Here is a 25,441-nt window from a genome sequence, read left to right on the forward strand (position 1 = left end):
GTGCAATACTCATCAGAATAATGAATTCCTTTTTGTGCAATTCTACATGCCTCCCATTGACCCTTTATCAAACTGGCATGACATTCACCCTCCCCCCACAGTGGGTCAATAATGGTTCTGTCTTTAATGAGACACTTGTGGTCTCTCCTGTTGGAGCACAATAGAAGGAATGTCAACTTCAATGTTTGTGCATGCAATCTGCATCAGATGAAATAACGTTTAATTTGTGTGTGCACGTGCGTGCACATCCGTGCGCGTACTTCTGCTCAGAAAAGTGCTGGGACGGCGTGGTACCGCGTGGCATGACCACTGCACCCCTGATTATTAGTGACCCACAATAGATGGAAATAAAGGTAGCGAACTTACCTGATGTATAATGCATTATACAACGGCATGCAAATTTCTCGATTCTGATTGGCTGAAACAGTCCATTTACACGTCTTTATTGGCAACAATCCACGGTCCTGGGCTCAGGACCCGCCCACAACCGAATCACATATCACTCCGCCGGCTCACTCCGGGAGAAAACAAGATCGCGGACAACAAATGGATATGTTGATAGCGCCATAACGACTAAATATGAAGCGATTCTGTCACTGCGAATGTGTTAGTCCTTTAAACAATGTTGGATGATGTAATTGATGGGTCTTGAGTCATTCTAGAACAAAAGAAAAATCGCGATTTGATTGATTGATTAATTTGCATTTTTTTTTTTTCAATTTCTTTTTCCTTCTCTCTGACTGTCAGCGCTAGCTCTAGTCTCCACCCACCGCCACCCCCCCCCCCCCCCCCCACACACACACTCCTGTCTGCAACGCGGGTCAGACTGAGAGAGAGCTGGGTGCTGCGCTGTTCTAAGTGAGCATGGCCTATTGAGTTGATTGATTGATTGATTGCTAATTTTATTACTGTACGCTTGGTTTCCAACTGGTTAAGTTTAGGCCCTCTACAGTAGGTTTAAAAAAATAAATAAAAAAATAGGGCGAAGAAAACGTTTTTTTCCTATAGGGCAAAGAAAACGTTTTAATTTGTTTTACCTACTTTCTATAGAAGCATCTAAGAATGAAGTTCTATGGAAAGTAGGTCTGCATTCCCTTAACAATTGTGTGTATTGAGCCGTACTGTATTGTACCCATTCTGCATCTGGTAATAAAATTTTCAATCAATCATTCCAATAATACACAGTTGGATGTGTTAGTTGGTTGGATGCACTTCAAGCTGCTTCCACATGAGGCAACTTCTCTCAATCATTCCAATAATACACAGTTGGATGTGTTAGTTGGTTGGATGCACTTCCGATCTGCTTCCACATGGAGGCAAATTGTCTTTTTTGTAGTTGTGGGAACTACTTTTTCTGGCGGATGGTTTTTTCAATAAATCTTCGATTAATGTGTGTTTATTGTATAGAAATAAGGTTGGATGAATGTGGCAGTTGTATAAAAGCTTTACACCACTTGCAGTCGTGATTTGTGAACAATAAACCATGCCTAGGGGGGTCTAACGACCACCCCTAGGCATGGTTTATTGTTCACAAACCACTCCTGCGCGTGATGTAATGCTTAAGTGCAGCATTGGACACTCAACGCCACTCTGCTTTAGAAGCCCGGCGAATCCTGTGTGTTTTCCTTTCATTGTGGGTGCTCCATCGGTAACAACAGAATCCTGTGTGTTTTCCTTTCATTGTGGGTGCTCCATCGGTAACAACAGCGGACAGTTTATCAAACCCCCCATATTGCTGCACGGCACGTTCAACAGCGTTGAATATGTCCACACTAGGGCTGACCCCTATTAGTCGAATAGTCGACTAATCGATCGAAAGGAGCCGTAGTCGACTGCCAATGTCTTAGTCGAATGCAAATATATATATATTTTTTTATTAAATATTGGCCTGGGGCCGCATGGAGCGTCGGTGAGGGCCGCATGCGGTATACAATCTTAAGACGGCAGGTTGTAAATTAAAGGTGCTATAGATTGATTTAATATTTATTTCCCCCTTGTAACTCTTTGAAGGTTGCCACTAGAGCACCAGCATGTCATTTATCAGGTGCATTCCATGTGGGGAAATGAGAAGTAGGTAGGGGATACATGCACACAACATTCATTTTGGACCCGCCAACATTTTTTTAAATTATAATTCCTAAAAGCTCTGTGGGTGTATTATTTAAAAGAAAAGTATTACTCTACATACAAATTTGATCTATAGCACCTTTAAGTCCTGTTTTGTTGGCGTGACACCTTACTTAACATTCTTAGTATCACATGGACTGCTGCATAACCTTGTATTATTTTTAGTGCTGTCAGGCGATTAAAAAAATTAATCTAATTAATTACAGGATTTGTAATTAATTAATCTAATTAATCGCATTTTAATCACATTACCATTTTATGCCTCATATTCTATATTCTATAATCATATTTCAAATTGCATGTGTCCAGATGGCAGAATTCAGTACTGTATCTACAAAACCTTCTGTTTAATCATCTTCCATCTATTAATTTGCTTAGATTTGTCAGGTCTGGTCAATTTGAGCATGGTGTTATTCACAGTCAAAGATAAAAAAAAAAATTATTGATATTCTCATTTGGTTCATTACAATTTACTTAAAATAAAATGTTCATTCAATCAATCACAGCGCAGATTGATTGATTGAATGAAAATGTTATTAACAGATTGCAGAATGGGTACAATACAGTACGGCTCAATACACACAATTGTTAAGGGAATGCAGACCAGAGAAAGACTTTCGTCTTGTTTACATCAGGGTCCCCCATTTTCAATTCATAATGAATTGTAAGTAAGGGTGCAACTTGCACCGTGCAATCCATTCTTTGTGGATCTAGCCCACAGTATTTCTGACACTGGGAATACATTCCCTGAGATTCATAGATGTCCCTAGAATCAGATACCAAGAACATGCAAATGGACCATATTTAAAAAAAAATCTGTAAATGTGTATTCTACATGCTTATGGAATGAATGAGATACAAAAAAAATATTATTAAAAATAAAAAAAATAAAAAACCTTTTTTTGTAATTAATTTTGAGTTAATTTTCATAACGCGATTATTTGCTGTGTAATTAATTAATCTAATTAACGCGATAAACTGACAGCCCTAATTATTTTACATCAAATTTTATTACAATAACCTTGTCCCATAACAGGATGGTGGAGGAGTTACGTGGAATGGAAGCACTGTGTACCAATCAAGCATCGCCCACGCCTTCATCACTGTTCTGGACGTCCCGGACCTCGATCCACAGTTCCAAAACCTTCCTTACACTGAAGAAGTCGAAGAAGGGTCTCGTGTGGTACGTAGGTGTTGCTAACTCAAAAGTAAAGATAGTAATACTGTAGAGAGATAGGGGACAATGAAAATATGCGTGCTTAAAGTAACACGCAAATGGCAAATGTTCTTACCGTCTTCTTCAGAGTGAAACAATAAGATACAAATTTCCTCCCTGTGTGTTCAGTAGAAACTGAAGCTGCAAGCTAGCCTAGTTTAGCACAAATTAATGGAAGTGGATACTTTCATACTTAAGTTTTACACTAGGCTCCGGGAGAGTTTTCTTTTGGGCAACAGCTTGGCTACTAGTGGTCCATATCCGCTTCCATTCATTTGTGCTAAGCTAGACTAGCTTGCAGCTGGATCACTTTCTACTGAACACACAGGGAGGAAATTGATATATATCTTCTTGTTTCACTCTGAAGAAGACGGTAAGAACATATCCCATAACGTTGGTGTTATGTTGTACGTACGTAGTATTTTGTATGTAGGTAGAGGTGTAGTAATAAGACTCAGGAAGCAGATTACTCGTTAGCCTTTTAGTCAAGCATAGCAGGGTACAAGCATGGTCTATCTCATACAGCGTGGTATAGCAAGGAAGGACTCTTCTTCTTCTCCTTCTGTATGCATAACATGGCATTGTATCAACTACGCCCCATAGTGGAGACTCTTGGGAGTACAGCTTCAACATGTAATGTTAGAGGACACAACAGTTGGCATGCCCCACTGGGCTGATTTTGACGTGGTGATTGGTGAGGTGAGGATAATGTGAAATTAATGCAACTATATGTCTATGTTTGATGTCGCATATGTGACAAATTACTACATCAACAATGGAGATTTTTTTTCTGTATGACATATATTGTCACAGCAGATGTGTTCATATAGGGAGCTGTATCTGACGTCGCTTTGGTCCGCCCGCGAGGTCCACCCTTTTATTTATCATTGGGAAAATGGATTATCGGCTATTGTAACAATTCTGCCGCATTGGAAATTGAAAAGCTTTCCATTTTTGCACAAAATGAGTTCCATTCTATCACTAACATTATTGTTTAAGCATTTTTGGTTGAAATAAATGTCTGCGATTTTCTTTTATGATTAATTGCGAATATTTTCATGTTGAGCTATAGATTGTGGATAAATAAGCACAGAAAGGTACACCATGCAAATGTTAATGCTTTATTTGTTTTAAACGAGACGATTTAGAAATGGGCAATGGGGAAATACATTGCGTTGGACAGAGGGTGGAACACGGAAAAACGGCAATGACGTAACCACTATTTTCACATGCATTGTGTCTGACTTGACAAAGTTGCTGTGTGTTCTGGTTTGATGTGGCGTTCAAGCCAGAATTCAGCAGCTAGAGTATAATGCGTGCAAATACTATTTCCCATTCAGAAAAGTATTTTCTCCCCCCTGCGATCCGGTCGCCGGTACGGCAGCATACGAACAAAAACAAACCGGTACAAGAACAGTTTCTACCCACAGGCAGTAAGCCTGATGAACAGTTAAGCCCAAGCGGTCCGGTACTGGTACCAGATTGACATTGCGCCATAAATCCAAGGCGCTGAATGAGCTCAGTGGCAATTTTTCATGTCTGGTCAATTTTAGCATGGGGTTATTCACCGTCAAAGTGATTCTCCTTTGGTTCATTACAATTTACTCAATGACAGACACAATATTTCTGACACTGGGAATACATTCCCTGAGATCCATAGATGTCCCTAGACACCAAGCACATGCAAATGGACCTTGTAGAAGTGGAGCAATCTTCCATTTACTTAGGTATGTATTTTTAGGTGAATTTTCAGAAAATAATGGCTAGGGCTTAAGAGGTTAATCCACTCATTACTGTTTTCAGAAAGGTCTATTTGTCCTCCTCAGGGCCAGTATGTGTTCAAGGTGCTCGCCCTCGACCAGGACAGAGGAATCAATGACGCCATTGTCTACAACATTGAAGGTGAGTGTCGTGACTGAATTCGGCACGTTTGGTTCAGGATCCGTTCGGAGGAGAAGAAAAGGCTGGAAACAAGTGGTTGCGGATCAATGGTCCAAAAGTGATAGTTTGTTTTATTGGCAAACAGCAGCAAGGCAGTTTCCACAGCAGTAAACAGGATATCAAAATCCCCCTGACACACAGCTCGGTCTCCTGTCGTATGTGTCAGCACAATCGTAAATACAGTCCTATATAAACAATATCTTGACCCCCGTCCCTATCCAGGATCGACTGGTCCAAATAGCATAATTACAATACATTTATTTGATAACAAAGGAATGCCTTTCGTCCCAGACATTAAATGGTAATTCACTCAGTCTGGCTCGGTGTAGGGGGTGATTTGGTCCAACCGGTGTGTGTGTTTTCGTGTGTGTGTGTGTGCGTGTGTGTGTTGTTGTGTGGCTTAATTAAATCAGTTTAGTTTTGTGTGTCTGTGTGTGTCTCCCAAATTCATTTGCATTGGCTCTTACGAGGGGATATAAACCAGTTTAGCCTGTTCAGTGGTTTGTTCTGGGTGAGACCGCTGGGCTGTTTGTTCTGTATCGTTAGTGGCTTAGCTTGGCATCACTACTGCACTATCTCGCGTACGTGCACGCGTACTGAATAAACCACAAATGTACCTCTAATACCAGTATTAGTCTGACCACACCCCTCATCAGCTTACCTTCATAAGCAGGTGTGTGGTCACCTGCTCTCCTCCTTCTCGCTTTCACCACAAGGAAGAAGTGCCTCGGTAGATCCCCACACTTGACACCATGATGGAAGAAATTGGATTAGGAACAGCTTGGGAAACAAGGATACGTTGACATCATATCTTTATTTTCTCTCTCACTATTTTCGAGGAAATACGGCGATATTGTCTTCGTACTGGAGTGTCTAGAAGATGATGATCATTCTAAAAACCCTCCACCGGTTTTCGTATTGGGAGCACGCCGCTGCATGCTTCTCAACTGCAGTTCCTTGCTGTGTTTGTTGGGGTGAAACCTGTCAGGCCACAGCTGAACTGTCGGACATGCCGCTGTTGTGAGGAGCGGTGCGTTCCAGGTTGGGTGAGTAGTGTTTGCTGGCGGGCTCCACTTGTCTGTTAGTGCTATGGGGGCTACTTGACAAAGTTTATGGAAACCGGCCCCAGGCTAGGGTCCTTTGTTTAGCCGCCTAGGCGACAGAAGGCCTTGGTCTGGAGACCATTATAGTTTTAACTAGTGGGCCGCGACCATTGACACTGGTGATCCCTGTGTGTTCTGGACGAGTGGATTCTCTCTGTCACCGTGTTAAGACCCCATCTTTCATATCCAAATGAGAGTATTCCTTCACGAGGGGATATGTGCATGTAATGTGCGATAGCGGCAGATTCATGTTCAAAGTCAGCTATACAGGCCAGTTGGTACTGTGCTGATTCCGCCGGATGTGGTAAAGTCACCGTTGTGAAGCGGTGTTGACGTCTTGTTTTCTCTTTTCTCTTAAAAAGTGAGGAGAGGTTCAGAACGGCGGCCTGTCTGGGTGAGTGTTATGTCATTGTTTACATGTTCATAGCTTACGGTTAGCCGGTCAGCTGTTAACTGCTGCGTTAGCCTGCTGGATCGCTGCATGGCCATGGCTGGCGCGGGGTAGCTTAGCTTCTCGCGCGCCGCCGGGAGCTCGCTTCTGATCGCCGTTAGCTTGATGCTATTCTGTTGAACGTGCTTTGATTTTAACATGTTTTACACTCTTGACCGCGACGTCATCCTTGACAGGGGATGTTTCGTCGACCCTGCCCTGAGCCTGGACGGGGATTGCGTCAACAAAGAGGACTGTAGCGACTGGTTGGAGCGGCGACGCTGCCCGGATCGAACAACACAGGACGGCTGTGTTCTACGGTGTCTTGTGACTGCACTTCGCTGATCTGCGTTCCGGGTAGGAACGGGGTTGGCCAGACCTCATAACACGTCTTCTGGTTTTACTTTGCTAAATGTATTGTGGATAACGGTGTTTTTTCCCAAAACGTGTGTTGTTGCAATGCATTTAGGGTACGTTGCGGGTTATGTGTGAGCTGTTTTTGTCACTGGCAGTTAGCTTCTCCGTGCAGATCGTGATGTATTGATCTGGTTGTTGTGTGAGAAACATCATGGTGTTTATGTGTACCGTGTACTCACTACTAAGGCAACTAACCTATGAAGCTATGCTTGGTGACAAGTGAGTAAAAGAATGTTCTTTCTCAGACTGTAATGACAATGAACAGTGTGTTCACACATTAACAGGTTTTCCTGTTTTAACTGGCCGTATTGAGGGTAAAATAGGAGGATTGTGTTTTCCCCCCCGGTTCCCTGGGGACTTTATCACCTCCTATCAGACATGTTGTGCATTAATTGTGTCTTTTGTGTGGTAGGGATACGATGTAACTCTTAGCTTGATTGCTGAGGTTGTGCTAAATCTGCTGGAGAAACTTATTTCCTAAAGGGAAATTGGTTTGGTTGCTGTCATGTGTGCTTAGCAAGGCCTGTGGTCGATACTAATCAAGAATGATGTATTCTCTCATTGTGAAAAAAACGGCGTTCCTCTGTTGAGTGTTTTTGCCATTTTTTGTAGGTGATGATGGGTTGTGTGTGTCATGTGACCTACAACTGGGTTGTACTGGCCACAGAAGCACATGTGTATGTTGGACCGGGGTTCTTAGAGCCCTCTCTATTCTGTGTTTTTCCTTAGTAAAAATCAGATAGCAGGTTAGCTCATGCGCTGTGTGGAGCTGTGAAACGCTTCATAGAGCTGACTATGACTGTGTCATATTCTCTTTTTGTCGTTACGTCGTATCATGGGTGTGGGGTCGTAAAGGGGTGAACTGGTAACCTTTCCTCTCCCCATTGTTCTGTCGGTCAGGGGTACACCCCCTGTCCTTCAAGGTTCCCGTCACGTGGCGGTTCGGCACGTTACGGGGGGGGGGGGGGGGGGGGGGGGGAGTTCCTGGTCCCACGGCCTGGTATATTGGGCGTGTGCACCGCAGGAATTCCCCCGCCATAGAGTACGTCACCGTGCGCGTCTCTGTTGGTAGGACTTCCGTGTGCTGTTCAGGTCCATGTGATGGATCTGTTTTCAGGGGGGGTGGTCAGGGCTCCTCCTCACCAAGCGCCTATTCAGGCCTTCTGTGAGTTCGGACTCCTTCTTCCATGTGAGGAAGCCTCCATCAGAGTACAGAGCCTTCCTCCTCAGATTGTCAAAGTGAGTGGACCCTCTAGAAGGGTCCTTTTCTATTGTGTGTATATTCGATTCAATTCGTTTATTGAGTGTGTATGGGTTCAGTGCCTCTTCCCCGGAGGCCCTAAAACCAGTTTTTTACATGGCTCAAGGTGCAATATATTCTTTTCAATCTGTACAGCTCGCGTGGGAAGTCTCTCTGGGGATCCCCGTCTCTTTCCTATGGGAGGGTGGTGGGATGTAAAAATGTGAACATTTTTTACCCCGGCTGTGTAGACTGGGATACATACTGTTGATGCTTCCTTCTTTCTATTCCAGAAGTGTTGGAGTTAGGGAGTGTCACACCCCTCTTGTCGTTCCCCTGGGCGCCTTGGGGATTCAATGACAGGTCTAAATAGCCTGTTCATTGATGGGGGTGTGTCCCGACGCACGTATAGTGCTAGCTCGCTGTAAACAGGCGATTGACTGGCACGCCTTGGTTGCTTGTGGTTGAAACAGCGTTTTTATAAAGCAACTGAGATGGGGGTTTTTCCTCTTCCGACGACCACATCCCATGACCTGGGTGGGTTGTCGACGGATTCTCGTTCATGTCTGGGGGATGATGACGGGATGGATCTGAACATATGTGGTGGGGTCTCACGCCCTTGGGGTGGGCCACCAGGCGCGGTTCGTCCGAACGTCTGGGTGGCGCCTTCTTTTCATGTTAAGATCAACACGCATATCTGCCCTTCTCCTGGAGTAGGCATGTCGGCGTGGTTAGGGCACGGGACTGGTTCTGGTCACGCTGGTCCAGATCAGTTGAACCCGTTGTCCGCCGGGGATGCAGATCTGCTGTTCTGGTACCCTGAGGGACTTGGGCTTTTTTCAGGGGGAAAAATGCCAGGTCGGTCTGGGTGTCACAGGGTTAAGCGCTATGGAGACCCTGGTTGGGTATGTTTTTACTTAGCACTGTCGTCATGGCTTACAGCCATGCCATTCTGTACGCGCTCGATCTCGTCGGATCTCGGCCGCTACACAGGTTGGTCCTGGTTAGTACTTGGTTGGGAGACCGCCGGGGAATACCAGGTGCGGTGTGCTTAGGGGCTGGTTCTCCATTATTTTTCGCTCCTCTCTCACGCATGGCGAAGAGGGGCCTGTGGGGGTGGTTTTTTGACCTCCTCTGGTGACCCTGTGCTTCCCGTACCGCCAGGCCCGGTCCGAAGTGATGTTTGCGACCCGTAGGCCTGGGTTAACCCTTTTTGGAAACTGAAACACTTGTACTGCGGTATAGCCGGTGTATACCCGCAGGTGTGTTTTGGAGTTTTTTCTTGAGGGGTTATAGGAACAACCACCGCATTGGGTAACACCGAGGTGGTTGATTCCCTGGTGTGTTGGAGCAGTGTCAACTCCCGGGTTCACCGTTTTGAGGGTGCCCCTGCACGTTCATGACGTCTGCCAATCGTGTCAGCCTTCTCTGCCTCGACCCCTCTGGGTGGGGGTTTTTAAATGGAGGCTTGGTCATGCAACACCGCCAGCTTACGCTCCTTCCGCCGGGGCGGCTGTGTTCAGCTGTCCCCTCTGGCGCCTGTCTCGTCCGCAGTCTCCAGGCTAGGGTTAACAGCCTGTTGCCTGGTTTTTCCCCGGTGCGCTGCCTGCTTCCGTTGGTTAACCTTTTTTGTGTGCTTACGGCCATGCTGACTGCCTGTTCTGCAGGGTCAGTGTGCCAGGCGGTGTACTATTGGGGGGACAGGGCCCGCTCGGCTTACGGCCATACCAACCTGAACACGCCCGATCTCGTCCGATCTCGGAAGCTAAGCAGGTTCTGGCCTGGTTAGTACTTGGATGGGATTCCGCCTGGGAATACCAGGTGCAGTAACTGAGGGGCCTTTGTCCGAATACGCTGGCGATGTGGGGGGCGGGGCACTACGTGCCCACCTGGTGGGGTCTTGATGCTGGCATCATGGACTTCTCCGGGCCCCCATTCCAGGGAGTCCAGTCCTTTTGGTGGGTCTGGGTCTTCCTTCGCGCTCCGCTGCTACGGCCTTGCCACGGGGTTGGGTTTGCCCTTGGCCCCGTGATTCTGGGGGCAGTACCGAGGTTGTTCCTCCGTTCGTTCCCGGGTGGCATGCGGGTTGTGCGTGTGTGTAGTCGTGGGGTCAAGCCACGGTCTGCTCACCCTGTGCGTTAAGTTGCTTGAGTGCCTCTTCGCACGGTCGGGTCCGTCGCCTTCCCGTGAAGCCTCTAATAGGGGGGATACCCTCCATTAGGGGGGGTCGGGGGGGCTCGGCCCTCCCTGTTCTGATGGTTTTGGGGGGCTGTCAGCGGGGTGTATTTGTCAGCCAAGTGGCTCCGCTTGGCCTCCCTTGTGCAGTAGTGATGCCAAGCTAAGCCACTAACGATACAGAACGATAGGTTATGACTATAACCAAGTTCTGTTAGTTAGGGGCGATGCTTGGCATCAGACGGCCGCTGCAGCCCTTGTCCTCACCTTGTGGTGAAAGCTTGGGAAGGAGGAGAGCAGGTGACCACACACCTGCTTATGAAGGTAAGCTGATGAGGGGTGTGGTCAGACTAATACTGGTATTAGAGGTACATTTGTGGTTTATTCAGTACGCGTGCACGTACGCGAGATAGTGCAGTAGTGATACCAAGCATCGCCCCTAACTAACAGAACTTGGTTATAGTCATAACCTATCGTTCTCACTCATAGAAATTAAGCTATAATAACTGACTGTTGTTATTTGTCTAATAGTCTTCAAAAATATACCACATGAGCATAGCATTTTATTATTTTTTAATTTTTATTTTATTTTACAAGTAGTAGCACCGTGTTGAATTAATGAATGAATGAATGAATGAATAAATGCATATGTTTTGACAGATTCCACAGCAGAGAGCCTTTTTGAAATCAACCAAGATAATGGAGAAATATCAGTCAAGTCCGAAATCGACCGTGAAACCATTGGCAACGGAAGTTTTGTTGAGGTTGTTGTGATTGTTAAGGTACATGTCTCTTTTATTTATTTATTTCCAATAATAATGATTTAAATTACTACTACTAGTCTTAGCAGTAGTCATAGTAGTAGTAGTAGTAGTAGTAGTAGTAGTAGTAGTAGTAGTAGTAGTAGTAGTAGTAGTAGTAGTAGTAGTAGTAGTAGTAGTAGTAGTAGTAGTAGTAGTAGCAGTAGTAGTGTAGCAGTTGTAGTAGTAGTAATAGTAGTACTAGTATTACATATGAGCCTAGCAGTAAAGTTATCAATTAATCTATGAAGGGACAGGACAGCCCTACAGAGAATAATTATCTTCTCTCCTCTCCTCTCCTCTCCTCTCCTCTCCTCTCCTCTCCTCTCCTCTCCTCTCCTCTCCTCTCCTCTCCTCTCCTCTTCTCTTCTCTTCTCTTCTCTTCTCTTCTCTTCTCTTCTCTCCTCTCCTCTCCTCTCCTCTCCTCTCCTCTCCTCTCCTCTCCTCTCCTCTCCTCTCCTCTCCTCTCCTCTCCTCTCCTCTCCTCTCCTCTCCTCTCCTCTCCTCTCCTCTCCTCTCTTCTCTTCTAGGCTACTGAGGCTAATCTGAACATCCATGGGGTGTATGCCTTCACCACTGCAGAGGTACAGATCAGAATTCTCGACATAAACGACAACAAACCCGAATTCTACAGGTGCGAAGATACATGTGTCCCGCAGGACACCTTCACAGGAGAGATTATTGAGCACTCATCAGGATCCATCCCCCTCGACATCACTGTCAGAGATGCGGACCAGGTCACAGGATTTTTTTAATTCTTTTTTTTTTTAATTCTTTAAAAAGATAAACAAAAACAGAGATATTGAAAAGAAAAAACAGTCTCTAATTTGATGTTTATTAGATTAGATTAGATTAAAATGTATTGTCATTATACAGCACAAGTACAGTACAACAAAAAGAAGTTTGGCATCTAACCAGAGTGTACCAGACTGTAACAGTTAAGTGCAATAATAATATACAATGTACAAGTAATTAAATGTGATATATATAACAAGCTACTGGTAATATATGCAACATGTATTTACAGTATAATTATATAAAGTGATACAGGTAATGTACTAAGATAAGATAAGATATTCCTTTATTGATCCCCTTGGGGAAATGCGGGCATCATACAGTAGTAGCATGGGGGGGGGGTACATGGGAGAGGGGCATGGTAATAGTATAATACATTAATATAGGCAATACAACTATTGTAATGATACAAATAAGCAGTGTAAACAATATAATTAACTCTGAATATAAGAATATGGTGGTAAGCCATGCTGGCCAGTGGTATAACTATTGAGAGTAGGTATGGGATATATACAGATATAGATATAATATATACTGTACATATTATTAAAGTTTATTATACAGGTATGTGAATAGGGAGGGATATATGCAGACATATCCAACAATTATAGATACATATATATACAGTATATACTGTATAATATAATTATTATCACTGTTTCAAAACACTTCAATGAAAAAAGCAGAGACCATGTTGTCCTGTTGTACTGTCCAACTTGTGATTAAGTATGAATCATTATGTTTATTGTGCAGGGAGGACAAATCAAGCTAACCCTGGCTGGAGACGACAAGGATGTGTTCGCCGTAGTTCCTGTGTTTACCGTTGCAGAAAGCGCAACTCAAGTTCAACTCATGGTCCAAAAACCCTTGGAGCTGGATTTTGAAAAGAAAGAATTTATGGTTGTGCAGGTAAGGAGATGCAAAATGTAAGAATTGAAATATCAAAGTTGCTTTATGTAGAGTAATCATTAAAACATCACTACTTCATACAGTATGCTGTTCGGTTGGTACTGTGTACAGTCAGTACATCACTACTTCATATGTTCTGTTGGTACTGTGTACAGTCAGTACATCACTACTTCATATGTTCTGGTGGTACTGTGTACAGTCAGTACATCACTACTTCATACAGTATGTTGTTCTGTTGGTAATGTGTACAGTCAGTACATCACTACTTCATACAGTATGTTGTTCCGTTGGTACTGTGTACAGTCAGTACATCACTACTTCAGTGTTGTAGTCGAGTCACTAAATATCGAGTCTGAGTCGAGTGTCGAGTCCCCAGTGTTTGAGTCAGAGTCCAAGTCCAAGTCACCAAAGAAGAGCCCAAGTCGAGTCCCCATTACCCGAGTCCGAGTCCAAGTCATCAAGGTTGAGTCCACTCCACTCTGGCAGTCGAAGAGCTGACATACAAATAAAAAAAGGTCTACATTAAACATAAATGACACAGCGTTCACCATTTAAAATGGAGTTTATTTACTTTGTGACACAATAGTCACAATAAATAGACACAATAAAGAAATCTAACCCTAACTAACCTTACTGTCATGCACTTGTCCTAATAAACTAACCTACACTGTAGCACTCAACACTTTGATTAACATTGTTACTCAGCTGATAGAGTTGTACCCTTCCTGATGACTTGTCGTACAGAACTTGTAAGTCGCTTTGGATAAAAGCGTCAGCTAAATGACTAAATGTAAATGTAAATAGCCAAACAAATGCACTAGCCATCAATATCTTATTACAAATGATTAGGGCCTATTACCAAAAAATAACTAAATAAATAACAAAATAAAAACTAAAATAAATGTATCAATTCACAAGTCCTTGTCTGCACCTTCCGAGTCCGAATGCAGTCAATGCTCGAGTCCATGTCCAAGTCCGAGTCCTCAGTGCACAAGTCCAAGTCGAGTCACGAGTCCTGAAAATCAGTCCAGTACTCGGACTCAAGTCCAAGTCCTGGACCCGAGTACTACAACACTGCACTACTTCATATGTTGTTCCGTTGTCATGTTGCCTCTCCCTGAACGTCAGCAAAACAAAGGAGATGATTGTGGACTTCAGGAGGTCGGGGGTCAAGGACTACAGCCCCCTCAGCATCGACGGGGCACCGGTTGAGAGAGTCAACAGCTTTAAGTACCTCGGAGCCTACATATCCGAGGACTTGACATGGACCACACACATTGACAGTGTTGTGAAGAAGGCACGACAACGCCTCTACTTCCTCAGGCGCCTAAGGAAGTTCCAAGTCAGTCAGAAGATCCTTAAGAACTTCTACTCATGTACAATAGAGAGCATCCTGACTGGCAACATCACCTCCTGGTTTGGGAATAGCACTGCACAAGACCGAAGCAGACTACAAAGAGTGACACGTTCAGCCGAACGCACAATTGGAGGGGGGCTCCCCACCCTCCAGAACATTTACAACAAGCGGTGCAGGGGCAAGGCTAAGAGAATCATTAAAGACTCCAGTCACCCGAACAACTGCCTCTTTGAACTGCTGCGGTCAGGCAAGCGATACCGGAGTCTCAAGGCGAGCACAGAAAGACTCAGAAGAAGCTTCTATCCCCAGGCCATCAGGCTGCTCAACGAACAATGAACACTACACAACAACCATCAAACGCACATAGCACACACATCCACACGCACACACTCACTTTAAACAAACACACTGTAGCACCCACTCCCCACACTTTATAGCACACACTCACTTTAAACAAACACACTGTAGCACCCACTCCCCACACTTTATATTTATTGATGAAGGATTGCACTACAACTCGTACACCTTACTGTAAATTGTACCTAAATTGTACCTCATCCCATTTCTGCTTTGCACTATATAGTATTGTACATTAGTACACTGCATAGTATTGTATATTATATGGTAACTCAGTTACGTCTATTCTGCATCGAACATTGTACATATGTCTATACTGAACACTGTGACCTCATTTTCTACTTCTAATTTACATGCTATACTATGTTATTTGATACTATCTTGTCTAGCACAGTCTCTGGAGCGTAACAGTAAGAAGCATTTTGTATGAAAGTATTCTGTACTTCTGTATGACAACTATTAAAGAAACTTGAAACTTGTGTTGTTTTTCTGTCATGGTGCAGGTGATAGCTGAGGATCAAGGTAACACCACCCTCCGCTCCACTGCTACAGTCACTATCGCCATCAAGGACGCCAACGACAACAGCCCTACGTTCCCACAGGACACCTACGAGCTGCGGGTGCCCGAGCACAGTCCTGTTAACACATCACTGGGCACCATTGTAGTAAGTCCTTCACAATCTACTTTGACAACTCAGTATACTGCTATGTTCAGCCTTGCTGCTCAATTCTGATTCGTCGCTCAGATCCGATTGGTTTGCTTGGCTGTTCACATTCTTTTTCGCTTGAACAGAAATATCACCCCAGCGGCTGGGTGGCGCAGCGGACTAAGCGCTCGTCACCAACGCAAGAGACACTGGTCATACTGGCTCGATTGGCAGAGTCAGCGGGAGGGAAGCCGGTGGGTGGGTCCGGGTCGTTGTAAACAGTGACTCCTACAGTTCGGTCGGGGCGCCTGCACGGCGAGGGAAGGATCTGGAGGGAGGTAGTGTGACCCTTCCACACGTTACACTCTCCCAGTGAGAGTCCGCGCTGCCAGGTGAAAAGAAGTGGTGGGCTGGCTACACATGTGTCGGAGGAAGCATGTGATAGTCTCCGCCCTCCCAGACCGACGGTAGGGGGTAGAGTGCGCAACGACCAGGAAGGGGATTGGGATTTGGCATAACGACTAACATTGGGAGGGGAGAAAAACGGAAAAAGAAGGGGGAAAAAGATAATAAAAAAAAGAAGAAATATCACCCCAAATACTAAACACCCCGCTGTCCCTCCATTGACCACCTCCGTCACAAGCTGTCCTCCATGTTTGTATTCACAGAGTGACTCCCGCCGGCGCAGAACTGTGATGAATGTCAATCTAGAGTGACGTAATAGTCGCATGAATTTCGACATGACTGTTCAGGTCACATTGCAACAACAATCAGACCTGTATCTGATTTAGGACCCAAAAGTGGCCCAAGTGGCCCAAATCAGAAAGTGGCCCAAATCAGAAAGTGGCCCAAATCAGAAGTGAAAAGATCAGATTCCATGTAATTTGTGCTGTTCACACTGATCTGATCTGAGTCACATTATGAGCAGATTTGGGCCACCCTCGCCTGCAGTGTGAACAGATCACTGATCACAGGTCACTAACCCCTGAAACACACTGGAAGCTAAAGAGATGCGGAACAGACAGCGAAATCTGACTCGGGTGGAGCTCTGTGTGGCTCGTGGAGCTCTATGTGGCTCGTGGAGCTCTATGCGTGGCTCGTGGAGCTCTGTGTGGCTCGTGGAGCTCTGTGTGTGGCTCGTGGAGCTCTGTGTGTGGCTTGTGGAGCTCTGTGTGGCTCGTGGAGCTCTATGTGGCTCGTGGAGCTCTATGTGTGGCTTGTGGAGCTCTGTGTGGCTCGTGGAGCTCTGTGTGGCTCAAAGAACTCTATGTGTGGCTCGTGAATCTCTGTGTATGGCTCAAAGAACTCTATGTAGAATAGAATAGAATAGATCTTTATTGTCATTGTTACAGTTGTTACAACGAAATTTAAAATGCAGCCCTAGGTGCTAGTAAAAATATAAAAACACAGTCCTAAACACAGTATTAAATATAAAAAGGAGTAAGGCATAAATAACATTAACATAAACAGAGGGGTGTAAAAGATAATTGCACTATCCCTTAATGTTGTGTGTGCGTGGGGGGGGGGGGTGCAAGGGAGACTGTTGTTTTAAATTTTAGCTGAGTTTAGTGCACATATGGCCCTAGGATAAAAACTAAACTTCAGTCTGTTAGTCCGGGTGGGCATGACGCTGAAACGCCTGCCCGAGCGCAGCCGTACGAAGTGTTTGTTGCCCGGGTGGTGTGGGTCTTTCAGTATTTTTACTGCTTTTTTAAGGCAGCAGGAGTTGTATAGTCCTTCCAGTGAGGGGAGAGGGCAGCCGATAATTTTCTGGGCCGAGTTGACGACCCTCTGGAGCGCCTTCCTCTCTGCGGCTGTGCAGCTGAGGAACCACATGTTGATGCAGTAGGTGAGGATGCTTTCCACGGAGCAGCGGTAAAAAGACACAAGCAGGTCTTGTCTGAGGTGGTACTTTCTCAGTATTCTCAGGAAGTAGAGTCTCTCCCATGAGTTTGGGCACTAGTCTGTCAGGCAGGATGGTATTGAATGCAGAGCTAAAGTCCACGAAGAGCAGCCGTGCGTAGCCCCCCGCTCTCTCCAGATGGGACAGGGTAGAGTGGAGAGTTGTGGCGATGGCATCCTCCGTGGACCTGTTGGCTCTGTAGGCGAACTGGTGGGGGTCTAGTCCGGGTGTGTGGCTCAAGGAGCTCTATGTGTGGCTTGTGGAGGGATAATAGTGCGTCTAGGCTGCTTGGATTTGGTGCGTCTACTCTAGTGCCAAGCCACCAACATACACCTCTCACGCTGCCTCGTTCTGCCTCCACTTCCAGTTAGTGGGGGGCCGTGTATGGGTAATTTGTTGTTTTAATTTCAAATTGATGCGAAAGTTTAGTTTTCACTACTAATTTGAAGGTAAGGGTCTATAGAACAATTTTGGTTCAAGTGTCAAGCGTTCAGATATAAACTGGCCTCTAGGGGCTGTCGGTGGTTCCTAACCCCCAACCAGTGCTTGAATAACTCCTTGCACAATAGTTTAATAAGAAAGTAGCTAACAAATCCCATATACATGTCAGTCTTGGAAATTGCTCTGGTCCAGATAGTTCTCACATTTGCACTTCAACTTTGTCCTCATGCACTTCACATCCAGATGTAATACCTTGACGAGGGGCAGCGTGGTCCAAATAGGAAGCAGCTTGCCGTCATCTTCCTTCCACCCATGTTTCAAGTTCAAGTTCAAGATTGTTTTTATTTGTCACATATACACGTGCATGTACTTCACAGTGAAATACTTTGTTCTGTATGAGCCCCTGAGAATGTGCTTCATACAGTAAAAAAAGTAAAGGAGGAATAACACTACAATATACAATACAATATACAAACTAAAGTACAATCTAAGTACAGTGAAAGACAATGAGGTACAAATGCAGACTTAATGAGGTACACAACTTTTAAGGCAAGGTGCAAATGCAAATTAGGAATGAATGTAGTGCAAATCTTTTAATAATAGATAAATATAATGTAGTGTTAAAGTGTCTAAAGTGAGTGTTAAGGTGAGTGTTTGTTTAAAGTAAGTGTGTGCATGTGGATGTGTGTGCAATGAGATGGATGGGTTGATGATGTTACATAGAGCAATGATCCCCCCATGATCATTGGGGTTGTTGACAGGCATCATGGACCTGAATTAATTAATGATTTTATTTGACATAATAATACAATACACAAATGCATACAGATGCATACCTTTGGGCTGTCGTCCAGATTCTTGCTTGGAAGACACTCCTTTTGAGATGTTGATCCAAAACATCACTGGTTAGGGGAACTCTCTCCATGTCCCTAGTCTTCTGTGAGAATAGCCTCATTCGGACAAGATCAACACCATTGTCCTCGTTTGGCTCGTTGTTGTACAGCCTGCCCTACAGACAAAGTTTGTTGCCACTTCTTTCGGCCTTGGCGATGTTTGGAATGGCGTGTAGACGAGGAATAGTTGCAAATTCCTCCATGAGGAATGGCACTTTGTGCATCAACTTGCAGCAGGATCGCTTACTCTTGAACTTGAAGGAAAATTATCCAGTGAATGCCTGGCAGTGAGCCATGGCTTTGCATGTTGTCGTGCCCAGCTTCAGGACGATAGTGTTCAGGGAGATCGTTCTGGTTATCGTTCCAGCTTTGAAGGAGATCCAGATTTCCGCAGCTGCATTCAGAGTCTTGATGTGATGGAAATTAGTCAGAAGGATTACGACAACATCTGTGTCTCCAGTATGCACCCTCCCAAGTGATAATGTTTGGAGGGCGTGGAGATGTACTATAGCAGTGGTTCTCAACTGGTCTAGCCTCGGGACCCAACATTTTCCTTAGTCATTAAGTCGCAACCCAAAATTTTGAACCACTATGATTTATGTAAAAATAAACACAAAAAAGTGCAACAAAAGTGCAACTATTGAGTAAAAACCCAATGAAATCAAATAATAATAAATAATTATGCTTAGCAGATTTCTTAGCTTAACATAACAGACCTAAGTTTGGGGGAACTAATGGGATAACTGGGGTTGCAACAAAAGTGCAACTAGAGCTAAAAACCCAATGAAATTAAATAATAATAATAATAAATAATTATGCTTCTTAGCAGACTTTTTAGCTTAACATAACAGACCTACAGTAAGTTTGGGGGAACTAATGGGATAACTGGGGTTGCAACAAAAGTACAACTAGGGCTAAAAACACAATGAAATAAAATAATAATAATAATAATAAATAATATATCCTTCTTAGCAGACTTCTTAGCTTTCCATCCCAGGGAACTAATGGGATAACTGGGGATGTTGTTTGCTCCTGACAAGAGTCTTAAAATCTGGGGTGATGGTAGACAAAGCAACTCTGAGGTCATGCTCAATGTCCAATCTGTTCCTCTGATTTGTCTTCAGTTGGACCAGAGCTGAGGAGGCCACTTTAACAAAGATAGGTAGTGCAAAAAAAAAAGTATTAAAAAAAAAAAAAAAAAAAAAAAAAAAAAATCTTATTTTTATTTTTTTACACACATATCCGCGACCCACTCAAGATGGCCCCGCGACCCACTTTTGGGTCGCGACCCACCAGTTGAGAAACACTGTACTATAGGACACGAGTCCGTTTCCTCATGGTTGCATTGATCCATTAGTGGACTGTTTCCAGGGGTGTAAAAAGTACCCAGAAATTATACTTAAGTGAAAGTATGGGTACTGTCTCAAAATCTGACTCAAGTAAAAGTCAGAGTATCTGGCTAAAAACACACTTGAGTAAAAGTAAAAAAGTCCTACTTTTAAATGTACTTAAGTACTCAAAAGTAAAAGTACATTTTTTTTGAAAGGGATAGACCAGGGGTCTCAAACTCATTCCATCGTGGGCCAAGTTTTCATTTTAACTATACATTGCACCAGGTGAGTTAGTTGAAGAGGTGAGCCAATTAGTGAAATCATCAGCTGGTGTTTAGGCAAGGCTGGAATGAAACCAAGCAGACACTCTGCCCACAATGGAATGTGTTCTGCGATAGACAATGCTGAAATGAAAGAACAGAGGACACTTTTTTTGCATTACAATTATTTAATGCACTTCTCCATTGAAGGTAAACTAACATGGACGGCATTAACATCACAGCATGAATAATATTACAATATTTAAGACCGAATACTGTAGTATCCTGAATAATATGACAATATTAAAAACAGAATGGTGTATCCTGAATAATATCACAATATTAACCACAGCATACTGGATTATCCTGAATAATATCACAATATTAAAAGCAGAATAATGGAGTACCCTGAATAATATCACAATATTAAAGACAGAATACTGGAGTACCCTGAATAATATCACAATATTAACCACAGCATAATGCGGATCTGACTGTCTATTCTTCTGATAGCAGGTGTTTAATCAAAGATCCCCGCTTTCTAGTGTTGCACAAGGACCAATCAGCATGGGTATGGGCGGGTTCATTTTCCATTGATGGGGATTTGATTGGCTGTTTACCTGCGGTCGCAGGATTAATAACGTTAACGTTAGTTCGGCCAGATAAACAATTCAAATATACTAATTAAAATAGTTGGACCTGTGAGATTTGTACTTTGTAGGTCTGCATTTTAAATGTAGGAGTAAAAAGTATGTTTTTCTTCTCTGAAATGTAATGGAGTAAAAGTACAAAGTATACAAACCTAATAATACTTGAGTAAAGTACAAATCCCCCAAAACAGTACTTAAAGGGGAACTATCTTATAAATGGCCTTTTTGAGTGTTTAGCATTGTTTCCTAGCTATGTGAACTTATATTAATATGATCTATGTCTCAAAATTCTCATATTGGCGCATTCTTCCAATTCTCCTCTCACAATATTCACCCTCACTGAACTGAGTCGTTTGAAAATGTGCCTATATGTGATGTCATATAGTCACTGCTGCATGTTAATGTTCAGGCGGGGCCGACGGTGCACAGTGGTTTAGGAGCCCAGGCTCAAAACAGCTCGAGATCTTGAGGTAGAAAAATGCTGTTTTTGAGGACTTGATTAGAAATACAAAACAATGAATAAAAAAAATATATATATTACAGAGGTGTTCCATAGACTCACAGGAATTGTGTAAAAGTGCCCAAATAGTGAAAGAAATAGTAAAATAGTTCCCCTTTAAGTATTGTAACGAAGTACAATTACTCAAGTACTTTACACCCCTGACTGTTTCCAACATGGTGGACTTGATCACCTACAGACAGTGATGTAGACATCCTTGTCATCTGGGAACTGTCCATCTATTAAAAAATGTATTTGACAGGAATGAGAACAGTTCTTTCTTGTTACACCAGGCTCAACTAACTCCCCGTCGACAGAAATGTTGCTACTCGACGTGTATTCTGTCTAGCACAATAAAAGCTTTCCCATAGAGCTCTGCATGATGTTTGAAGTGCTGCATTCTCAGCTTATTTGCTGTCTTCTTCTGCGTTTTCTTATCATGGAACAACAGTAAGTTATTTCGCTTGATCGGTGCTGTCAGAAGTGTGTAATTTGATTCAAGCTCACTCTTCCTGAAATTGTTGTACTGCTCTTGTCCCGTATACTTGAGTTGATGTACAGATACGGCAGCAGCCACAGACTCACACTCACCTTATTGTCTAATATATTAAGCAGGTCTTTACTGCCCTCCTCAAAGGGATTCCCATTGCTTAGCAACACCTCCATCAGGTCTTTGGCATGGCGTTGAAATCGTTGCTGAGATGCAGATCCTTCCCCGTGACGAGGACGTTCTTCACAATCATCGTTGTTGTTTACAGTTCTCATATCTAACTCTCTCCACATATTTATTGTCTCATTTGTGTGAAATATCATATAAGATATGCTCCAATCATGTTTATTACATTTTTATTCAATTACTCATTCATGAAAACCTTGGTATAGGCACCAACATCACCATTCTAGGTAATTCTTATTAAGCGTAATTCGAAATAAATACAGAAATTGGCAGCCATCTTTGATTTTTGCCATACCAGAATATTCAAAACATCAATATTTGAACTCCAGTTGATTCCTCACACAGTAGGCCCTATTGACTTAAAATAGCAATACACAATTGTGTGAACATTTAAAAAAAAAATCATGATTTCGATTGTGGCCATTTTGGAAAATGGGCATAAATTCAAATTTGGTTTCTTGACACTCAAGCCAAAATGGTTCTATAGATCCTTATCTTCAAATTAAAAGTGAAAACTAAACTTTCGCATCAATTCGATATGACTGAGTGTCCAGGCACCCCACTAAGTGTGCTTGGGGGGTATAATAACCCACTTTTTGAGTTTCACTCACTAGACAGGTTGACGCTCATTTACAGCACATAATTGTTTTCTCTGTTTTTCCAGGCGACTGATCTCGATAAGCTAGATGAGGGCAAAATCACCTACACCCTGCTTCCCGAAAGCATGTATGTCTACCCTCATATCAAAACAAACACAATGCCGGCACTCACAGATCAGTAGTCTTCTATTCATTGTGGGCAACAACAAACGCATTTCAGCTAAAAGCCTGACTCAGTTTTACCATGTCTACCCTTATTATGACAGTCAGAGCTCAGGTAAGCCTCAGGTAATCAGAGCTCAGGTAGTCAGAGCTCAGGTAGATATCAGGTAGTCAGAGCTCAGGTAAGCCTCAGGTAGTCAGAGCTCAGGTAGTCAGAGCTCAGGTAGGCCTCAGGTAATCAGAGCTCAGGTAATCAGCTCAGGTAGGCCTCAGGTAATCAGAGCTCAGGTAATCAGCTCAGGTAGGCCTCAGGTAATCAGAGCTCAGGTAGTCAGAGCTCAGGTAAGCCTCAGGTAGTCAGAGCTCAGGTAGGCCTCAGGTAGTCAGAGCTCAGGTAGGCCTCAGGTAATCAGAGCTCAGGTAGGCCTCAGGTAGTCAGAGCTCAGGTAGGCCTCAGGTAGTCAGAGCTCAGGTAGGCCTCAGGTAGTCAGAGCTCAGGTAGTCAGAGCTCAGGTAAGCCTCAGGTAGTCAGAGCTCAGGTAGGCCTCAGGTAGTCAGAGCTCAGGTAGGCCTCAGGTAGTCAGAGCTCAGGTAGGCCTCAGGTAGTCAGAGCTCAGGTAGGCCTCAGGTAGTCAGAGCTCAGGTAGGCCTCAGGTAATCAGAGCTCAGGTAGTCAGAGCTCAGGTAGGCCTCAGGTAGTCAGAGCTCAGGTAGGCCTCAGGTAATCAGAGCTCAGGTAGTCAGAGCTCAGGTAGGCCTCAGGTAGTCAGAGCTCAGGTAGTCAGAGCTCAGGTAGGCCTCAGGTAATCAGAGCTTAGGTAATCAGAGCTCAGGTAATCAGAGCTCAGGTAATCAAAGCTCAGGTAATCAGAGCTCAGGTAATCAGAGCTCAGGTAGGCCTCAGGTAATCAGAGCTCAGGTAATCAGACCTCAGGTAGGCCTCAGGTAATCAGAGCTCAGGTAGGCCTCAGGTAATCAGAGCTCAGGTAATCAGAGCTCAGGTAGGCCTCAGGTAATCAGAGCTCAGGTAGGCCTCAGGCAGAGCACTAACATACAGTTTTTGACCCAAGTGTACCCCCGATCTTCATCAGCTGACATTATTTGACAATGTAACCATTTCCACATAGTTGTCATCATTTGTGTTTCTTGATTCCGATTCTTCAGACGGAAGTATTTCGACGTGGAGCGGACCACAGGCACTGTCTACGTGACCGACAGCAGCCTGATTAACCGGGAGGTGATGTCTCTGCATTTCGCTACTCTGCAAGCCAGAGACTCTATCAATGGCATGGGCACCACAGTGCTGGAGATCACTCTGCTCGACATCAATGACCAGCCGCCAGTCATGAACCCAGACAAGTACTATGTTCCTGTCAGTGAGGGTGAACAACTTGAGCTTCAAATACAGGTCAATACTGCATTGTGTATCTACAGATAGATTCCTGTGTGTGTGTGTGTGTTTTTTTGGGGGAGTATTTTAAAGTAGACATTAATGGCTGAAGAGGTGCCCTAAAAACACTCTTTCAATATTAGATTAGAATCGATTAGATTAAAATGTATTGCCATCAATGAAAATAATAATAATAGTCATAATAATTTGGCATCCAACCAGAGTGCAAATGTAACAGTAAAGTGCAATAGCAATATACAATGTACGTGATTAAACTGGATATAAAATATATAAATGAGTACTACTGAGTAATAGTGCTAATCAGATGTATGTTCAGTGTGTTATTATTACTGTATGTACAGTGATACAATAATTATAGTAAAATTATTTACTGTAATAAAGGTATACAGACACTATGGTAGTAAGTCATACTGGCCAGTGGTATAACTAGTAAGAGTAGGTACGGGATATGTACAGGTATAGATATAGTATCTACAGGTATGTAAAAATTATTATATGCAGTTATATACAGACAGATGTGGATAAATATATATATACCATGAATATAAAATATATGTATAGAGTATATACAGCATTATTGTACATGCTTGTGGACACAACAGGACCAGACCCCTTTGACCCAGGCCCCCTCTCCCATTGGCTGAATCACTATGTAGAATGGAATTGATTGATTGATTGATTGAAAACATTATTAACAGAATGCAGAATGGGTACATTACAGTACGGCTCAATACAAAACAAACTGCTAAGAGGATGCACACCAGGGGTCCCCCATTTTCAATTCATCATGACATTTATGACATACATGACAAACAGATATACAGAACTGTGTAGTAAAAAGATATCATAAAAAATATATACCTCCGAAGGGGAAGAAATTTACAGGGGGCGGGGGATTTGGACATTTACAGGGGCCAGTTTCTAATTGCAGCCATCCGTAGGTGCTCTTTGAGATCGGTTTTGAAGGAGGGTATAGGGATTCACATTCCTTCACGGTTTTGGGTAGGGCATTCCACATTATTGTTGCATAATTGCGAAACGTGTTGTGGTCGTGGAATTCACTGACCTTTGGAAAGTATTTCGACATGTAAGGTAAATAGCT

The 25,441-nt window shown here is 43.6% G+C and overlaps 1 protein-coding gene across 1 annotated transcript in view; it reads left to right on the plus strand.

The window, feature by feature from the left end:
* The window catches only part of cdhr2 (cadherin related family member 2), a gene marked incomplete at both ends in the record, with an annotated part of 79,455 nt that overhangs the window by 1,848 nt on the left and 52,166 nt on the right, over nt 1–25,441 (plus strand). The window contains 7 exons of the mRNA XM_084332101.1: nt 3,164–3,310; nt 5,170–5,245; nt 11,310–11,431; nt 11,980–12,186; nt 15,371–15,532; nt 22,832–22,893; nt 24,093–24,300. Coding sequence (XP_084188227.1) covers nt 3,164–3,310; nt 5,170–5,245; nt 11,310–11,431; nt 11,980–12,186; nt 15,371–15,532; nt 22,832–22,893; nt 24,093–24,300 — 984 coding nt within the window. The remainder of the gene's footprint in view (nt 1–3,163; nt 3,311–5,169; nt 5,246–11,309; nt 11,432–11,979; nt 12,187–15,370; nt 15,533–22,831; nt 22,894–24,092; nt 24,301–25,441) is intronic.

This window comes from Notolepis coatsorum, assembly GCF_963971535.1.
Source record: "Notolepis coatsorum genome assembly, chromosome: 16".
Classification (NCBI taxonomy): Eukaryota; Metazoa; Chordata; class Actinopteri; order Aulopiformes; family Paralepididae; genus Notolepis; species Notolepis coatsorum.